The 20156-nt window shown below is 36.2% G+C and overlaps 1 protein-coding gene across 4 annotated transcripts in view; it reads right to left on the bottom strand.

Annotated features, from left to right (window-relative positions):
* Positions 1–20154, bottom strand: part of MYSM1 (Myb like, SWIRM and MPN domains 1) — a 42664-nt gene extending 22510 nt beyond the window's left edge. For all 4 annotated transcript variants that reach the window (XM_032361093.1, XM_032361094.1, XM_032361091.1 and 1 more), the window contains exons 1-8: positions 20046–20154; positions 15087–15162; positions 13477–13547; positions 11598–11675; positions 11482–11505; positions 10314–10392; positions 7554–7652; positions 4470–5230 (exon numbers count right to left, since the gene is read on the bottom strand). In XM_032361093.1, the coding sequence (XP_032216984.1) occupies positions 4470–5230; positions 7554–7652; positions 10314–10392; positions 11482–11505; positions 11598–11675; positions 13477–13547; positions 15087–15162; positions 20046–20128 (1271 nt within the window). In that variant the 5' untranslated portion in view covers positions 20129–20154. The remainder of the gene's footprint in view (positions 1–4469; positions 5231–7553; positions 7653–10313; positions 10393–11481; positions 11506–11597; positions 11676–13476; positions 13548–15086; positions 15163–20045) is intronic.
* Positions 20155–20156: the final 2 nt, after the last annotated feature.

Genomic DNA, 20156 nt, shown 5'->3' with positions numbered 1-20156 from the left:
GTAATTTTTATTAAGTATTATTTCTTTCCCATATGAAATGTAAGAGATTCCAGTTATCCCAAGATTTTAAAGTTAGAAGCTTTATCAACAGATCCAAATTCAAACTTCAATGTTTGAATAAAAAGGGCACTCTGATAATAAATCTACAGTATTTACTATTAGGCTTTTCTTATTTTTAATATATTACTTAGCTTCATCTACTTTTACTTTGCTGGACAGTATATTTTAATTATAAGCTAACTTACAAATGCTTAAAAGTTTTATATTGGTTTTTAAACATTACACCAATAAATATCAAGAGCTTACTCTCCCTGGAAAACAGAAAGAGATATGGGGATTTCAAAGGAATCCAGAAATGCCCAAAGACTATGAAAAAATTAAAAAGTTTACATAATAAAATGAATATTTACTGAATATACTTACTATACCATAGTAGATACAGGTTAAGAGTAATGGAGTACTAATAGTAGCAAAAATGCTTATGCCAGTACTAATAGTTATCAACCTTAATTCTCATAACTCTACAAAGTAGCATTTATTATTCTTATTCTTATTTTAGAGAGCAGAAAACTAAAAATTAGGGGGATTAAAGTACTTGCTTATGGAGGTTAAAGTGGAGATTGATATACAGACATCATAAACCAAGTATTCAGATATATCATATAACAGGTATTTCTTATTTAATCTTTATTTTATTCTACAAATATTTACTTTGCATCCTACACACCAGGCACTGTTTTAGGCACTAAGGATCCAGAGATGAATATAAAGTTCCTGAACTTACATGCTAACAGAATATATACAATGAATAATATCTATTATATATGTATATATATATATAAATACATACATATATATAAATAAATATATATATATAAAATACATAATGACAGGCAGCAACAAGTTCTAGGAAGAAAAAGTAAGAAGGATAAGGGATAGAATGAGAAAACTAGGTGCAGACTATTTTAGATAGGGTATTTAAAGAAGGCCTATGCAGAAACCAAATTTAAAATCATGAGTTCAGGGCACCTGGGTGGCTCAGTGGGTTAAAGCCTCTGCCTTCAGCTCTGGTCATGATCCCAGGGTCCTGGGATCGAGCCCCACATCAGGCTCTCTGCTTGGTAGGGAGCTTACTTCCCACCCCCACCCCTCTCTGCCTACTTGTGATCTCTGCCTGTCAAATAAACAAATAAAATCTTAAAAAATTTCTTTTTCTCCTAACAAAAATTACTATTAAAAAAATAAATAAAACCATTATTTCTACAGACATTCAGGGAAGGCAAAAAGTAACTTGTGATGTAGAGGGTATTGGAAATTCCACTGAGGGGCACCTGGTGGCTCAATGAGTTATGCACCTGACTCTTGGTTTTGGCTCAAGTCACCAAAATCTCAGGGTTGTGAGACAGTCTCATAGTGGCCGGTGCTCAGTAGGCTGTCAGCCTGGGATTCTCTCCCTCTGCCTCTGCCCCTTCCCCCACTCGCATGGACTCTCAAAAAAAAAATGAATATAACCATGGTGGGAGGGGAGCGGAATTCCACTAAAAAGTTTGAGATACCAGTGTGTTTTTACTTCACTTCAATCAAAGGAAACAAACTGCACAAATGAAGCCAAGAGAGCAGGAATAAGCAGTGTAACCAGCTTCCAAAAATCTATAGGAAATCTAAAAACTGTCTTGACTTAAAGATTGCCCAAATCAAGTCTTTAAAAAGAGCTCAGCACTAGCAACATGATGCTAAACAAATGGAAGGCTCCTAGGGGCACCTGGGTGGTTCAGTAGGTTAAGCACCTGCCTTAAACTCAGGTTATAATCCCAAGGTACTGGGGGATTAAGCCCCTCATAGGGCCCACTACTCATCAGGGAGTCTTGTTTTTCCCCTCACCTGTGCACGTGCTAATAAATAAATAAAATCATTAAAAAAAAAAAGGGTAAGGCCTCTAAAGATACTTATTCATGATTCATTTGCACCATCCTTCTCCCTCAACAAATAGAGTGCCTCTGGATTTGCTTAGAACAAGTATTGTCCTAAGAACTAGGAGTGTAACAATGAAAAAAACAGACAAAACTCTGCCCATGTTTTGGGCAGAAGCCTGTATTATCATGGGGAAGGAGGAGGGAGGAAGAGGAGATAATACATAAATAAAAATATAATATCCAGTAGTAATAAGTTCTATGAAGCAAGAGAGTGGGAGGCAGAGCTGGGAACTATTTTAGATAGGGTGGTCATGAAGTCCTCTAGGTCTTTTGGAGCAGACCTGAAGGATTTGACGAAGCACAGTTCATTAAGACCTGGGGGGCAGAATAGGGGGAGCATCCAAGGCAGAAAGAAAAGTCCGGGGAAAGGACCTGAGATGAAGTGTGAAAATAAGGAGTAAGACTGCAAGACCCTGAAAGACCCCCTAAATGTGACCTGGAACAAGTTCCTTTTTCTCTCTGAACCTCATTTTTCTCATCTGTAAAATAAGGACAAGGTTGCCAAGAGGACTGGGGATGATTTAAATACTTTTAAATGCATTCGGTAGGCATTTATAATGGTATTGGTTACTATCTAATAAAACATACCCCTCAACAGGAAGTCAGTTGTGTTTTTATGGAAAGGAATTTTTAGCTACAAACAAATCTAGCAGGTCTGTTTTATTTCAAAACTTTACTCTTTTTAAATATTTTTTAACACCACCTCTAGTTCCCTCTTCTATTTCCGAAGAGAATAGTTTTGAGTTCCTGTTCCAAAACATTTCTTTCTGCTTTAACACTGTTTGCTAAATCACTATATTGAAATAACATTTAAGTGGTTTTATGAACTAAGGCAAATGTCGTTAGGAAACTACTGCCATATAATTTATATTATCTATATAATTTATTCTGCCTTATTGAGGCAAAATTCAAATAAATGAATTTATTCAAATTCAAATAAATGAAATTGATGAAAGCACCATTAAGTCACTCATTGATGATTCATTCAGATAAAAAGTTTTTGAGGTATTATTTTTAAGTCCTTCGATTCTGGCCATTCATCCTCTTATTTCCAAAAAAAAATTAGATACCCATTGAGATCTAATTTGATTGTTCCTCTTCAATAGTGTGAATCAATCAGGCAATGTGAAATAATGGGGAGACTGATGGCCAGGGTTGAGACCTGCGCATAGGTCCTTCTGTCCGTAGCTGGTTGTATAATAAAAGGCAGAACCCCAAACCTCTCCTGACTGCAGAATCTATCAAACACTTTAGAAAACACCACCTGCCTATTTTTAGGCCAGTTGTGAGGAATCAAAACATAGAAAAGCTTTCTGTAAACTGTAAAGCACTGTGCAACTATCAGTTGTTCCTTATCATTCTTCTTTCATTTGATACCACCCTAACCCAGAAATTTTACTTTTAGTCACCTCAACCATCAGTCAAGAACAAGAGCAAAAATACTTCATTTAGAATAGAGCTATCTTTGAAAACCAAATTAATATTGTACAGCAATGAAGGTTACCGATGTAGTAAGCCTGGTTATTTATTTTCCTTTGGCAACCTTCCTAACTTATAGCATAACTTCTCTGTAAAGATGGCCCTACATAATTCAGTAACTCCTGAAGCAAAAACAGTAATTATGAATGTTTGATAATGTCTTAAGCTGGTAGGAAAAACTCATTGCAGAACACTTGGGCTAATAAGGTGGGAAGTTTTTTGGTTTGTGCCTCATCCAATGCTAAATAATTCAAATTCTGACAATTTAGAAGATAAACTTCATATATTAGAGAATTCCTGGATCCTGATGAAGCTGGATGAAGAGATTATTAACATATTACGTTACAAGATCAAAGCTGAAAGCATTTATAGCAATTTAGAATGGTTTCCGTAATCTAGCCACACTTGATGACAGAAATATCCTCTGTCACCAGAATTTTTTTTTTTTTACTTACAAGTACATGATAAACTAGGAAAGACATTCTCCCCCTTTTCCAGTGCAGTAATGTTTTTATAACTTCCTAACACTGTCCTAAGAAACTGTTTGTTATTTTTTAAAGTATTTTATTTATTTATTTGAGAGAGAGAATGAAAGAGCATGAGTGGAGAACGTCAGAGGGAGAAGCAGACTTCCCATGGAGCTGGGAGCCCAATGCGGAACTCGGTCCCAAGACTCCAGGATCGTGACCTGAGCCAAAGGCAGTTGCTCAACCAACTGAGCCACCCAGGCGCCCAAGAAACTGCTTCTTAAAGCAAATTATCTCTTTTTTCCAGGACCAAATATTCTTAATGAAAGACAGATGGATTGAGATAGCTAGAGACAACAATATTTACCAAAGCTTTCAAAGAAAATTTCACTATGAGAAATTTTAAGTCTTGCCTATTAAAATACATTCATATGTTTAAGCTCTCCACATCACTACTGATGTAAAATACTAAATTCTGCATAGGCCTAATTAAAATACTCTAGAGCATCATACATTTTACAACAGTATCTAAACTATAAGTCTTCCTTACCACTGATCCAAAATGTAATTTCTAATTTTCAAATAGCGTTCTGGTGTTTTAGCTTGCCGCCCCTCAAAAAACTCAGGAATTGCTTGTTTTTCTTCTTCTTGAATGGTATTTCTATCTATTTCTACTTCTTGTTCTGGTGGCTTAAGCTCTTCTTCCTCATGGCTCTCCTCTTCCATTTGACAGGAAGAATAAAAAAGCATTTCATTATCACACAAGTCTTTCTGAATTTCACAAGGCTCTGGAGAAGGCAATGGCCTGGCATCATCTATTATTCCATTTCCATCATGTTTTTCAGAGATTTTCATCAGTTTATTACATTTCTGATCATTTAATTCAACTGATTTTTTGTCACTAATGCTCTGTTTTTCAGTCCAAAATTTACTTCCTGAACTTGAAAGTGCTTCCATCTCGCCTTGCTTTATATTCTGAAAATATTCCTTGGAAGATTCTGATACCTGATTGTAAGCAATAAATTCCCCTTGACTGGTTTCATGACTTTTACTATTAGAAATGTTTAATAAGACATCATTGCTAGGATTCTTTTGAGGATCTTGAGAAGTCAACTCATCTGCTTCATCTGTGATGTCTACTTCTTCATCATCAGATAACTTTTCAATTTTTATAGCATTCAAGTTGGGATCAGCACGTCCCCTTAAACTTGATGGTATCCATGCCTTTGTGCCTTCATCTTCATTTTTAGTCTGAAGATCACTGCCGCTCTTCTGATTAGGTATTTCCCTCTCTGGACCATCTAATTTTACCTTATTAAAAATCAAGATAAAAATCCCCATATTAACATTTAAAAATTTATCAACTGGCACATATATAATAAATACAGTATTATTAAACTGACACGTCAATGGTATATTATACCTTTATTGTGCTTTTAAGGGTTTACAACTGCATTTTAAATGTAAAATATCATCATTTCAAATTTCTATCATTATATTTGACTCATCTGTGGCCAGCTGATTTTATTTATCAAATAATCATGACCTATGACCTTGTACAACTATTACCTGTTTTTCAATATTAAATTTAAAACAGGACTCTGTCTCAAATCAACCACAGAATGAACCAACAACTGTTATACTAAGGTATTCTTTAAGATATTAAAATATTTTCAACAGCTAATACCTTAGAATGTCAGATACCTCAGCTGATGATTGTTTATAATGCTGAACAGCCCATTACTTAAAGGAATCTATGTCACATATCTTTATTTAGTAAATTAAATTCATCTTTCATTTAAATACAGATATAATAGAAACAAACTATTTTTCAAAGGTTCATTTAATGTAGCTCCAATGTTATACAGCTTATAATTTAAGGCATGAAATTATCTTCCATATGGACTATTACAGACATAAATATCTAGTCGATGGAGAAAAAAATGACTATCAATGAATATAAATGATTTGAAAAAAATCTTCCCACACAGTTTTCAAAAAATTTTGTACATGACTGGCATACCCAAGGGATTTCAGCCCCTAAAAAGAGCTTACTTACAGATCCTGTATCACAACAGAATCCTGGTATCTAGTATTTGAGATTAATTGGCTTATTATGTAAAGAAGAATAAAAGGGTAGCAGGAGAGAAAAGGAAATTTGGACATATGGCCTGGAATAGCCTTTAACAACCTTGCTATTTACTTCAAGCCTCCTGTTTTAACCTTAAAAATTCAGATATGATTTCATATTATATTTTTTTATGAATGTCTCTTTTAACATCACAATATATCCTTTCGTCCCAAGTCTTTGAGTAAAACTGACATCCTAAGATGTTCTGCATGTTCTAGTCTGAGAAGCATGGGGATTGGAATAACCGAGTTAAACTTTATTCTCTTCCAGAATACCTTAACCTTGCCAAGCTGCCTTGAATATGCATTGCTTGGTTAAAAAAGGAGCAGATGACTGATATATCATGAATCCATTCCACTCTTTACTTCCCATGCTTAAACGACATTAAGTTATATAAATCTTGTATACAGGATAAAATCCATTATTTGCATTAAAAGAAAACAGCAAATTTCACTTAAGACCTTGTCAAATTCTATATAAGTATGTTCCCAGAACTCAAGCAGAGAAGACATTAAAATTTTCTAAATATCAAACTACATGACTGAACATAGCACAGATTACTTAAAAGATTAAAGAACTACACCAAAACTATGCTTTTCTGAACACTTCAATTTACTGAAGTTTTCATATAATTCTTCAAAAAAAATTATAAAAGTTTCATTGTTATTAAACAGATTTTAGTTTCATGTTAGCATTTATGGTCCCTAAGCTCTAATCATTCCTAAAAGCTACAAGGCAAATAAATCTTCAGACAGAGGTTCTGAGGCTCCTACGATGTCCCGGGTGCCTGCAGGAGGAGGCCCAGCAGAGAAATTGGCTGAAGCCACAGACCGTGGAGTCCTGAGAATATAGCAGAAGCTGTCGCCATGAGGATGGAGTAGGAACAAAACATTCAGAGCAGGAGCCAGGCCAAGCTTTTGGAACATCCAGTGTCAATTTTGCTAGGAGCTCTTAAACCTCCAAGTAAAATCCAGAAACTTTCCCAGCCTCTCTTGCAGCCAGGACAGAGGTAAGCTCTGTGCCCAATATGGGGCTTGAACTCACAACCTCAGAGATCAGGAGCAGCATGCTCTGCCAAATGAGCAGCCAGGCACCTCTAACAGCTTGTATTTTCAAACACCATTCTAGAGCTTGTGGGCTGGTTCTTCTGGACTGGGTGTTGTACTCATATATTGAAAAGACTGGTTTTTAAATCAAACTCTTCTCAGAACTTACAAGTAGGCATCTTGCCAATAAAACAGCAACAAAAACAAAAAAAAGCTACAATGCAAATCTTTAAAAAGAAAAGATATTTTTCAGGAGCACTTAATACTCAAAGCACTTAAGATATGCTTTGAGATTTCTGAACATAAACATGTGTTGAGTACTTTATGAATATAAAATACTTTCACTACAAAAACTTAGAATATTGACATTAATGCCCAAATTAAAGCACTACTTTTGCTTCCTAATTTCATTTATTGCAAATACTATTACTAAGTTGGATATTTATATCCTGCTTACCTTATTTTTAAAATACTGCCTGGCATAACTCTTAACTTGTAAAACAGTGCGACTTCCAATTAGCTTTGCAATTTTGGTCCACCTTCGGCCAAATTTAGCCTATGTTATCAAAATGGAAAAGAAATTGATTCTGATTAACTTACTTGTTAATATTCCAAGCAACTGCACATTTAAAAAAAAAAAAAAACCCTAAAAGAACAACCCATCTTTATTTATTTTCTAAAGCACACAACAAGCCTGATATATAAGCTAAGACTCTTGAAAGTAAAGCCCACACTCTTGGAATCTGGACTTCTGAAAACTGACCAAAATGATTTAGAAATTAGTTTTCTTTTTACAGCTATCTAAATGAAGATTCTCCACTTTTATGTATTCCTAACAGTATGTATTCATATTGAACATTACAATGTTCCAAATCTAAAAAAACAAGTGCCTGAAAAAGAGGCAGGTTACATTTTCCATTTATAGAATCAACTGATTATGTTCTGGAACTAATTTCAAAATATCTTTTTTTACCCACATTCCATCTGGCACAATATCTATTACCTGTCCCATAGCAGATACCTTCACTCTACCCAGGTATCACAGAAAACGGACTTCGAAAAACGAATGAATCACAAATGAAGTGACCTGTAGCCAGCACGTCCCTATACCCCAGTACTGTTAAAGGCTTATGCCCGCTAATGACAAAGTTGTGCTGGGGAAAAAACTGAGACGCTGAGAGAGCTCTGCTGTTTTCTGAAGTACAGAAAGGAATGAAATACAATTTTAAAGCTAAAAGGAATTTTTAGGTATCAAGTCTATTATTTGATACATAAATCTTCAGTTATCTCCACAACTCAGGGAAGCTGATCCCAGGGCCAGATTTATATAACATTTATAGGTCATGACTTATGGTGGCAAATCATCTTTAAAACCTGACCCAATGATAAGTTAATTATATATTTATTTCTGATATTCATGAGAAAATATGACATGTGAACAATTTCTTAAAACTGAAAGTATTTCTGGGAAAATTCTTAGTAAATATAAATTAAGATTGTTATTAACTAACACTAGCTAAGATCAAATTACTGAACAATTAGTTAAATTTTGTGGGATGAAAGCAAATGAGTAACTTCATAGGATGGAGCACTTTTGGACAGATCAAAGATCTGGACAGAGTATAGCCAGTTGGGATTGTAGGGGCTTGAGCATTATGAAAATTGGAGAGGGTATGTGAACAAGAGGAACAAAGAAAACACCAATTTCAAAATAGAGCAGAGACAATTCTATACCCAAAAGGGAGGAAAAATTTTCCTTTCAGTACCACATAATTCCCTTCTCTAAAGCCTGAGAAAATTCAGTGTATAAGCAAACTATATCAACAGGTTAAAAAGGCTGTGAATACAACCAACAGTTCCGTGTAGTTTTGTGGGAAAACATTCTAGGTTTAAAATATCTGTTTATGTATATAGACAGATACCTACATATGTATATAAATAAATACATATTGGCATATATAGGGACAAATATCTCTGGAAGGACATGCAGAGAACAGATAACAATGGTTACCTAAGGTGAAGAGAACTGAAGGCACACACAGGAGTGATAGGGAGACTTAACACCTATAACTTTATATACCCTTTGAAGTTTGACTCATGCAGACATAGCCCCTATCATCACCACCTAAAAATACACAAGCCATTTTTGTGTATGTGTATACAAACACATACACACATATATATAGCTTTTGGTGAGGGGCAAAACACCAAAGTAGTTAGCAATCTTAAATAAGTGACTGGTTAATTAAAGTTAGGTATAAAAATGATAATCATGCAACAGAACGAAATACCAATATAAAAAACATCAACAGTATAGGAGAAAACCTCAGGAGGAGATAAAACCTTCAAGATAGTTTATTTATATAAAGACATCACAGAACATACAGAAGTCATGGCGATGTCTATAAAAATACAAACATATTTTATTTCCCATCATCTGTAGAAATGTTAATAATGACATTTCAATTTATATTCATAAAACCCACATAAATATTATACTAATATCCTATATATAATATATAAATCTATGTAATTTCAAAATTAGTTACTGTAATATATGTACCTTAAAAGATATAACCTACTCCTAATAATTAGAAAAAAATTTTTTTGAATATTTATTTAAAAGTTTCTTTCTATTCATAGGGAGAATCTTCGGAATTACAAATGGGCATACATTTTTTTCTATTATGTAATTTGTGGATATTTAAATAGATTTCAGAACATTCATGCAAAAGATATGTTTCTGGTCTTCCAACTGTATACACTAAAAGAATATTCAGACTGTGTGCACAATGCCAAGTATCTGAATAAATAAGAACTCAGCTGATTATGCAGACAGTTCCAAATATCAAGGGTTTTTTGTTGTTATTGTTTGAGGTTTTTTTTTCCCCAAGAGAAGACATCAGATAAGTAATTTTATCCTTTAATCCAGGTAGTCAATGTATACAGAGCTCAGTATCTTGGGTTTTATTATTACCAAAAAAAAGGGGAGGGGATGAAAATTATCTTAAAATATTGATCCTAGTATATTTTAATATTTTAGTGACTTAGCTGTAAGTTAAAAGGAAGTCTCCTGTACTACAAACATCATCACTACAGAAAAATTAAAGATGTGATCACTGAAAGAAATTTCTGGTCTCCCCAAATTAACCTTATAATTCTATCAATACTGGCTTCTAGAATTATTTTACTATAAATTAAAAATTGCTCTATTTACCAGCCCTTGTTCAAACAGCTCTTTTTCTTCTATCGTCCACTTTACTGAGTAACTGGCTGGTTTTGTAGGAGAGTGTGCCCTGAGGGGAAAAAAAGGAATTGCAAAAAAAAAGTCTGAAATGGAACATTCCATATTTATGCAGCTAAAGGTTATAGATAGCCAAAGGCTAAATTCAATACTGTGTGAGTCTAAGAGTTAAAAAAGAAGAGAAGAAAAGGCTGCAGCCTCTACCTGGGGGACAGATTTACCCTGTCTTGTATACTTATCTAGCTCAGGATGATAGGAGCCCCAAGAGACATATTCCTTGGGTCTGAGTGAAGATAACACTAAAAGACATCAAAGGAAGTCAATGTGGTAACAAACACATACGCTTCCTTAGACTGGACACAAAGCAGCATGTATTAGTACATTTCCAAATCCTGAAAGGCATGTAAGTGTTTAAGTTGGCTCCAGAAATATTATCTCTTGATTCTTCCATATAAATCTATGTAAATACCAAGCCAAAAAAAAGAAACTATGGCACTGTTTATTACTTTTGAAATGCAGTCCTTAAGAAATTAAATGGTGATGAAACTCATTAATTTAATTCAAGCAATCCATTCATCTTGTCATTAACTTCTTTGTTGTCTATTTAACAAAATGCAAAAGCCAAAGTGTGCTCACTGCTCAAACCCTTGGCAGTGCTAAATCTGTAAGTCTACCCTTTGAGGAATCATAAACATGAACGTTTATAAACACTAAATAACATCAAATTTTCTTCTATTATAGGGAAAGGATATTTGTAAAACAGTTAATACTTAATTTCTCTAGATAATTTTTGAAAGCCATAAATTTAAATTAAATTTTTGTTCAACATGAAAACTAACTGACAAGGTAATAGAAATCAAGTCAAATCCTATTAAATTAGATAGCAGCTTTAAAAAACTTCCCCACAAATCCCTAGGAAACTACCTTTTCCATAATCTAATGGAATAGCTTATATAGGCCCATAAAAGAAATTCTGACATACAAATAATGTCATAAAATTATCTTGTGGCATTCCAACAACTGTATACGAAATTTTGATTTTATATTTTTGTACAATCCAAGGTCAAGAGTTTTTCCACAAGCCAACTATAATTTTTTAATTCTCCTATAATTTTAAAATATAAAATGTATAAGTACATACATGATTTTTGCTGTTTTCTGTAGACTGCACCACATGAAAAAGAAAATAAGGAAGCTTGTGAACAAGTTTTTAAAAATATAAGTTCAGACTTTTAAAGTGCTAAAAATTGATTTTACCTCTTCATGTATTTTTTATCATCTTCCTTTTGATCGAGCCAGAATTTTTCTGGAAGTGATTTTTTAGATAAGTAATACCTGTGTAATTATTAAAGAAACTTTTAAAACAATAACAAAATCATAACATTTTTATGTGACTTATATTAAGTAGGTACTCACATCCATGAAAATCATACTTGAATCTTAGCTAAATTAATTCTTAAAACCTTTTCCAGATCTGCAAAAACTACAGTAAAAATATCTACACTTCACAAGGCTGTTATAGATTAAATACCACATGTGAAATCACATGAACACAGCACCTACACAAAATGTGTACTACATAAATGTTAGCTTCTCCTATATGCCCTATTAGAAGTGGTTAAGAGAAGAAACAGTCTGTGTTTCATTTAATTTTTTCATTCATTTTTCCTAAAGCCTGGGGAATGTAATAGATGAATCTGATTGGCTGTCCAGGACTAACAGGGGAATTTGTTTTCCTAGTTCTAAAGATAACGGAAAGAGTTCAGGGTGTTCTCTACATTAATACTAGTAACAGGTCAAATCGACCATGGAGCTTCCCTCTCTGACTCCTTAAAACTGGCTTGGTGCAATACTCTTCAATAAGTTTGACATGTTCTTCCCTTAACAAATATTGACTATGTATCATGTATGTCAGGTAATATACTAGGTACCAGGAGCTGAGGACAAAGATATAAGAAAACATCCCTGTCCTCTAAGAGCTCACAAACCTCTTCATTATTTCTGCTTCTAAATCTGGAAGTGAACCCATGACTACTTAAGTATTAATTAATTGAGACTTGTACTTTTCAATGTATCAGCTAATACCACATATAAACAAAGAATGTAAAATACCTCAATATGTTTCTATCATTAAATGTTGAAAATATTATTTTAAATATAATGGGTTAAATAAAATATCTTATTAAAATTAATTCTATTTGTTTTAAATGTGGCTACCAGAAAATTTTAAATGATATATGAGTCTTGCACTATTTTTCTACTGAAAAGCAGTGATGTAGGCTATAGCTGTGATGTTTGGGGAAAGTAAGAGAATAAGAAACCCTAAAAAGGGTTAACCCATGACAATTAAAGGTAAACATAAACTCTGAAATCAACATAGCAGTAACAGGGAATAAAGGGAACAGAGAAATTCTGGCTTAAAAGGAGGTAGATACCCATAAAATACAGATGAGAGTTAAAAATAAACCACTATGTATTAGACTATTAATAATCTTTACAAAATCATAAAATCAGAAATCATTTTGTTCAACCCTTTCATTTTATATATAAGAAAATGGAATCCCAAAGAAGTTGCCATCATCAAACAGATGAAAGAAACAAGGACAAGAAGCTAGTGACTAAACTGTGGATAAAGTCCTACAACTTCTGAGGGAAAATCTTCACCCTGCAGTATTTGTTTTGTGCTTTTTACTTAGATTCCTCCCACATAACACCTGTAAACTGGCGGAGTGAGAAGTGAGAACTTTTACATATTCTAAGTGTATCTCTGGGTAAATTAACATCTCTGGGTTTTAGCTTCTACAACTGTAGATGGAGGCTCGGACTAAGTGATCTTGGACATGGACTAAAGGTTCTCACTGATTTAAAAATGTTTTCTAATTTCTACTCAACATTCAGACAGTATAGACGTGGCTGAGAAAAGAAACTCAAGCATATTGAGTTAGATCCTACACTTTGCAGTAAAACAGAAACAGAGGAATAAAATGCTGCTTTTAGGTAGCTAACACATTATATAATTGCAGTCTGGGGCCAAATAAGGTCCATCTAGTAATAATAGTGGTCTCTTTGGTAAGTCTCGCACTTACAGATTTTTAACCCTAAAATCTTTACTTTCCTCATAATCATTAAAGGATACTCTTCTTCCAACAACATCTTCTCAATGACAGCTCTGTTCTCTTCACTGATGGTGCTATCCAGAGTCCAAGGCTATTAAAAAAGAATATATTTTTCTTTTTACTTATTGCCTTTTGAAATTATCTTCTATGTTTCATTAAATGAAATACATGATATAATGATTACAAGTAATAAAGCTCCCATTTACTGTGCACAGACATATCTGATTCCCCCGATAACACTGAGAGACAGGTGTTACTACTTCACTGATGCATCTGGACCACCGCAAGTATTTCAAGTGGAGGAGTAGAGACATGACACACAAGACTGCTAGATTCCAAGGCTCAGGCTCCTACCTATGGTAAAATCATAATGGCTATCATGTATGAGACATATCAGGTAGCAAACATGTTGCTAGATATGTCACCTATTTCCAAAAGTCACCACAGTTCTTTTTTCCTTTAAGCCACAATCTTTCCTTAAACGATCATACTCATTTTCAACTCTCAAAAATGTTCAGCTCAGTTCTCTTCTCTAAAGTCTATCTAGACTGTTATATCCAACTGCCCACTCCCCAATGTCCACCTGGATATCTAGTGGGCTTCCCAAAGTTAACATGTTCAAAACTCACTAACACATACCTTCACCTGTTTCTCCTTGTGCTTCCAACTTTGTAAACAGCATTATGAGTTACCCAGTTATTCCACGTAGAAACCTAGGAATCATACTGGATTCTTCCCCTTTTACTCAATCCTGTATCTAATCTACCAAGCAGTTCTATGTCCAAAATATAATTAAAATCTACCCAACTCTGCCAAAACCTCAGGCCACTCTACCACCAACTATTGCTTAGATGACCACAAATGTTTCCTAATTGGTCTCTGTGATTCTACTCTCGCTTCATATAAGCATGACAGAGCTCAGGTCTGCCTCTCCAACCGTCACAGCTGCCACTCCCCGCTTTCCCACTATATTCTAGGCACTGGCTTTCGAGCAGAGTCTCTGTGCTGCTATTCTTTCTGCCTAGAATGTTTTTCCTCAACTCTTCACATACCTATCTTCTCTATTACCTTTCAATTAAACTATCACCTTTCGTTTCCTTCAATGACAACTTTATCTAAAATGGGTTCCCCACCCTGTTATTCTCAGCCAGCATCTTGCGTTCTTCATGGTTTCTACTTAATTTGTGTACTTGTTTATCACCTAACTCCCTTTTAGCATACAGGAAACTTGAGAGCAAGACTATGTCTGTCTCGATTATAGCTGTATCCCCCAAATCTGGTCTAAGAATTCAACAACAAATCTGTTGTAAGAATTCAACAGATAACTGCTACATGAAAGAAATGAACCCTGCAATGATCCCCATCTTTTAACGAAGAAGCAAAAATACACAAATCTGATAAGTTGTAGAGCAAGGATTTATACCTAAATCTAGCTGGCTCCAAAGTAGTTTCCCAACACACCATTTCAAAGTCAAAAGAAGTAAGAATAAGGTTCTTTCATTTTTAAAGTAAGAAAAATGTTTCCAGTATACTACCTCTGTAACTGCTGAGAACTAGCACCAAGTAAAAAAGAGGTACTCCGGGCAATGAGTAATAGCTTATGCACTGCATATTTTCATGAAATACTTACAATAAGACCATTCTCAGTTCTCCATGATGAATCAAGATAGTGATCTTGTAAAACAGATGCTGTACTTTCATCACTTCTGTAATAATTAAGAAAATGGGTAAAAAGGTGACATTATACCAATTAATAAATACTACTCACGTAGCACAGGAACTGGCAGGACACAGATGTTAAGCAAATATTTTATTCCCTTCTTCCCTTAACAAACAGACTTACTGCAGAAATGCCTACTCGATTTCTTTAACCTTTGGAATATAGAGTGGCTTTAAGCAACCACTTCACCACCGCAACCAGAGTCTGTTCACTTCTTTTGTTTCCCAAGAATAGACAACTTCATGAAGAAAAAAAAAAAAAAAAAAAAAAACCCAAAAACAGCAGCCACAACATACTCTGTGACCATGAACCAACACTTCAGAGGTCTTTGATGACACCCACATGTATATAAGAATTCCACTTTACAATCAATTCTCTTAGTTATATCTAAAGCATAAAAGTCACCAATAACAGCACTGCCCTCAAAATGAGGAAAAAAAAAAAAAAAAAAAAAAAAGATTGAAGAGCCAAAACAGAAAATACTCAAGTACAAAGAAAATTTGATGGTTTTTTTTTTTTTTAAGATTTTATTTATTTATTTGACAGACAGAGATCACAAGTAGGCAGAGAGGCAGGCAGAGAGAGAGAGAGAGAGAGGAGGAAGCAGGCTCCCTGGGATCATGACCCGAGCCGAAGGCAGAGGCTTTAACCCACTGAGCCACCCAGGTGCCTCAAGAAAATTTGATGTTTTAATAACAATTTATATAGTAAAAAAATTAACTTGTGTTATTTGGGGCCTTTTCTATGTTCAGGAGGGATTAAAACTTTGTTAATTCTCATTCCTTTCCCTGAACTAATAAAAACTCTCTAAAGTCACACCTGTTCACTACTTACACAAAAAACCTGAATAGTTAAGTTTTGGAAAGCCCAATCTATGATATAATTAAGTCCAATATTTATGTCTTGAAGTTACAAGTTTCCTAGAAAACTACTGACTTTTCCCAGACCTAGTCTAGTGGTAAGAATTTTGTACCTCTTAGACTGTAAAAAGGTTTAGACTTTTGAATTTTCAGTTAGTTCTACAGTGGTTATTATAAATTGTGGGACTAACAGATTAGCTACAATAAACTAAAAGCAGTAATTTCTCTCAGCTGTTGGTGGCAAAAGGTTTTAATTCAGGTTTTAACTCTGATTTGGTAGAGGCTGACAAGAATACTAAATAAAGGATTCTGAGACTTGTATCAGCAGAAGGAAACCTCTGCTTATGGAGGTCTGCCAAGGTACAGGAGGGGGACTAGTATCACTTCCGGTGGGTTTTCTGTTTGTTTGTTTTAAGATTTTATTTATGTACTTGAGAGAGAGAGAGACAGAGAAAGAAGGGAGCACAGAGGGAGAGGAAGAAGCAGACTCCCCACTGAGCAGAGAGCCTGACATGGGTCTTGATTCCAGAAATCCCAAGACCTAAGCAGAAGGCAGACACTTAACTGACTGAGCCACCTGGGTGCCTCTCAATTCAGGATTAATGTCTTTTTTACAGTGTTCCTCAATAAGGATTAGCAATTTCCATACTTCTGGTGTATGCCTCTGGACACCTGAGTCTCCATAGGTAGCTTAAATTAACATGCTTAAACCTTAGCTGAGAAACTCCTCTCAAATCTGCTACTCTTCCATTGCTCCCTATCTCAAAGGATATGCATCCCCCTAGTTTCCCAAGTCAGAAATCTGAGCCTGCCCTTATTTTCTTCACAGTGTATTCAATTGGTTGCCCAATCTGTGGGCTCCTACCTTTTCAAATCCAGTCCTTCCACTATATCCATGCTGACCTTTGAAGTCCTGTAGTTTCAGAGCCAGTTTTCCTGCGTAAGTGTATAAGATAAAGCTAACATGCCATTCATTTTCCCTTCTTTATCTTTTTCCACTTATCCCCATTTGGCCCATCTGTAAGTTTTACTGTTTCTTACCCAATTAGAATGTTAGTTCTATGGGAACAAGGAGTTAGTTTGGTAACTGCTATATACCCAGGCCTTGGCAGAGAAGAGGTGCTCAATCAATATTTGTTGAATGATTAAAGGAACAAAGTAGGTGGAGCATGAATCATCCAGGTCTGTAGGAGTTAAGGAATGAGGATTTTCTCATCAAGCAAGTTAGGGATTGAAGGAAGTAACATGAGATCTGGATGTAAGAAAGACTTGTCTAACTTCAGTAAATAGAAGGGGGCCAAAGAGATAGGGAACAGTTAAGAGGAAGTGATTATATACTGTCACTAGAGCGGTGACAGTAATTCAGACCCAGGGAACAAGCAGTGTGAACACGAAGAAGTGAATACATTTGAGAGGATACTTAGGACTTTAACAACTAATAGGATAGAAGAGGTGGAAGGAGAGAGGTAAGGAAAAGGGATAAAGTCTCCATCTGTGCCCTGAGTTACTGGGCGGATGGTGCCATTTTTTGAACTAGCGAACTTGGAGGAAGATGGCAGGTATGGTAGGAAAAGTTTATAAGCTGAAACTGAGGTGCTTGTGGAACATCCAAGAACAGAGATTCAGAGAATTAGATAAATGGATCTAAAGCTCAGGAGAAAGATTTGGGTTGGACAGATACGGAAAACATCAGCATGTATTAAGCGCAATTTTAGGAAATTCCATTTTTTTTATGGTCAAAATGGTTGAACATTGGCAAATTTTGTATGATCCAACCTAACAGAAATTTCAGGCTTGAGAGATCGTGTAACCAGGGACTATGTGGTTTGTTTTGTCTTATGACAAAACCCCTTAAAAAAACTGATTTAAAGCACGAGCAGGAGAAAAGGAAAATGAGGAGGAAAGGTAGAAGTGAAAGGGAAACCAAGGTTTCAATGCTACCTTCTAACTTTGGTACCTAGAACTTAGCATGTAATTAAAAGTGTGTTTTCAATTAATCGTCCGGGGTTCCACAGATGTTATCACTAGCTGTACCTACACACTTCAGGGGGCACCATTCACCAGAATATAATGTTAATGATGCTCCTTGGAGCTGGAGAAGACAAAGGCTCTGACCATCAGGAACCAATAACCTTTGTAATCCAGCTTGCATGAGTCTAAGATGATTGTAAGTGTCACCAGTAGACCTAAGGCTGAGCACAATAGCAAGAGAAAGGAAAGAAAAAGAGAAGGCAAAAAAAATTAAACATGATCAGAAAAATAAAGAAGAACCTATGGAAAAAGGGTAGAGCCAATGCTCTGAGATGATCTTCTGTGTTTCCAAGGCTAACTCACTTCTCTCTGGACTGCAGTTAACCATCCCTGCCCACTTAATCACACAGACCTACTGAAAAGTAAATTAAATCATGCATGCAAGAGCACTTAATCAAGATTAACTTGATAGGGACGCCTGGGTGGCTCAGTTGGTTAAGCAGCTGCCTTCGGCTCAGGTCATGATCCCAGCGTCCTGGGATCGAGTCCTACATCAGGCTCCTTGCTCAGCAGGGAGCCTGTTTCTCCCTCTGCCTCTGCCTGCCGTTCTGTCTGCCTGTGCTCGCTCTCTCCCTCTCTCTCTCTGATAAATAAATAAAATCTTAAAAAAAAAAAAAGATTAACTTGATAACCTGATCTACACAAATGTGGACAATGACTATTAATAAAAGTTCCCTACTAATCTGAATAGCGTTGGACTGCTTTTCCTACACATCCGGGAGAGAATGGCTATACGAATTTAATTACTCCTCACATTTTTATAGTGTTTTAGAGTTCAGCAGAATTTTAAATCCACTATCTTAATCCCTCAGGGAATGGTGGGTACTGTTCTCCATAATTTACAGAGTCCCTAATATTAGGTTGGACTGTATGAAATTATCATTTTTTAGGTTAAAAATGGTCTAAGATTGGCCATTCCACATGGTTCATTCAACCTAAGAGACTTATAAGGAGGTTGTTCATATGTATAAGCAACATAACTGGCCGAGTTTAGATCTGAGGTATTTTGATTCCTGACCAGTCTAGGCCTCTTCCAATTCTAAAAGGTGACTGGGGAAGCGCATTTTAAAAATAGTATGTATCAATTTCTTACTTGGAAAGCAAGCAAAGGGCTAGATCTCTCACGCTGGATAATGCTTCTTGAAATCACACTGGCCTGTTCTGCAGAAATCTGTATTAAGTAAACTGTGACCCTCACTAAGTCTTCACCATAATCTCCATGACGGTAAAGAGATGGTGAAGAACACTTATCTAGCTCCTACTGTATGCCATAGTACATTCCATAATTACTTTAACTGATGTTCACAATAACCATATGAGGCACATACCATGACAGTCTCACATGAGCTGTCTGAAGCTCAGGCAAGTTACACGTCTGATCCAAGGTCACAGTGCTAGGAAGTGACAAGGCCGGCCAATGCCGGAGAACCCAGAGCTGTCCAACTCGAAAGTCCTGCCCCTTTCCTTTAAGTCAAGCTGCATACAGGAAGTTTTTCACAACTAACCCCATGTGGAATAGGAAACCTGTCAGTAGGGATGAAACGACACGCCCAAGGTCACACCGCTTACAAGCGATGAACAAGGATCCCTGAGCTCAGGTCCGGTTCAGAGGCCGCCCTTGTTCTAGTTACTACTGTCCGGAGGGAGCAAAGGGGCGGATTCTGGGGTGGACACCATGGAAGAAGGAATCTAACTGCTGGATAGATTGCAATGTGCTAGGCGACGTCGGCGCCCTCAGGATATCCCGGTAAAAGGTGCAGCAACCATCCCACACGAGCCTCGGGTACCTACGCCCGCTGGGCTCAAGAGTAGCTTACAAGCCGGATGGGCGCGGCACCTCCCCGGCCGCCGGGAGACCCTGGCCCAGCGGATGGTCCTCTTCTCCCCTGTTCCTTGCTGAACCCGCAGCCTGGCCAGCGTACTCTCCTTGCACCCGTACTCCTCCCCATCCCTGCGAGACCCGGTCTCTACGCCTCACCCTGGCTGTGCCGCGGCTGGCACCACGTCCCCTTCGATATCCACATCCGCCTCTTCAGCCGCCATGATGGGACCTAACCCCATCCGTCCTCCCGAGAGATCCCGCGAGAGG

Source organism: Mustela erminea, chromosome 10, assembly GCF_009829155.1.
Source record: "Mustela erminea isolate mMusErm1 chromosome 10, mMusErm1.Pri, whole genome shotgun sequence".
Classification (NCBI taxonomy): domain Eukaryota; kingdom Metazoa; phylum Chordata; class Mammalia; order Carnivora; family Mustelidae; genus Mustela; species Mustela erminea.
Note: the sequence above shows the minus strand (reverse complement) of the source record. Positions and strands in the feature narration are given on the sequence as shown.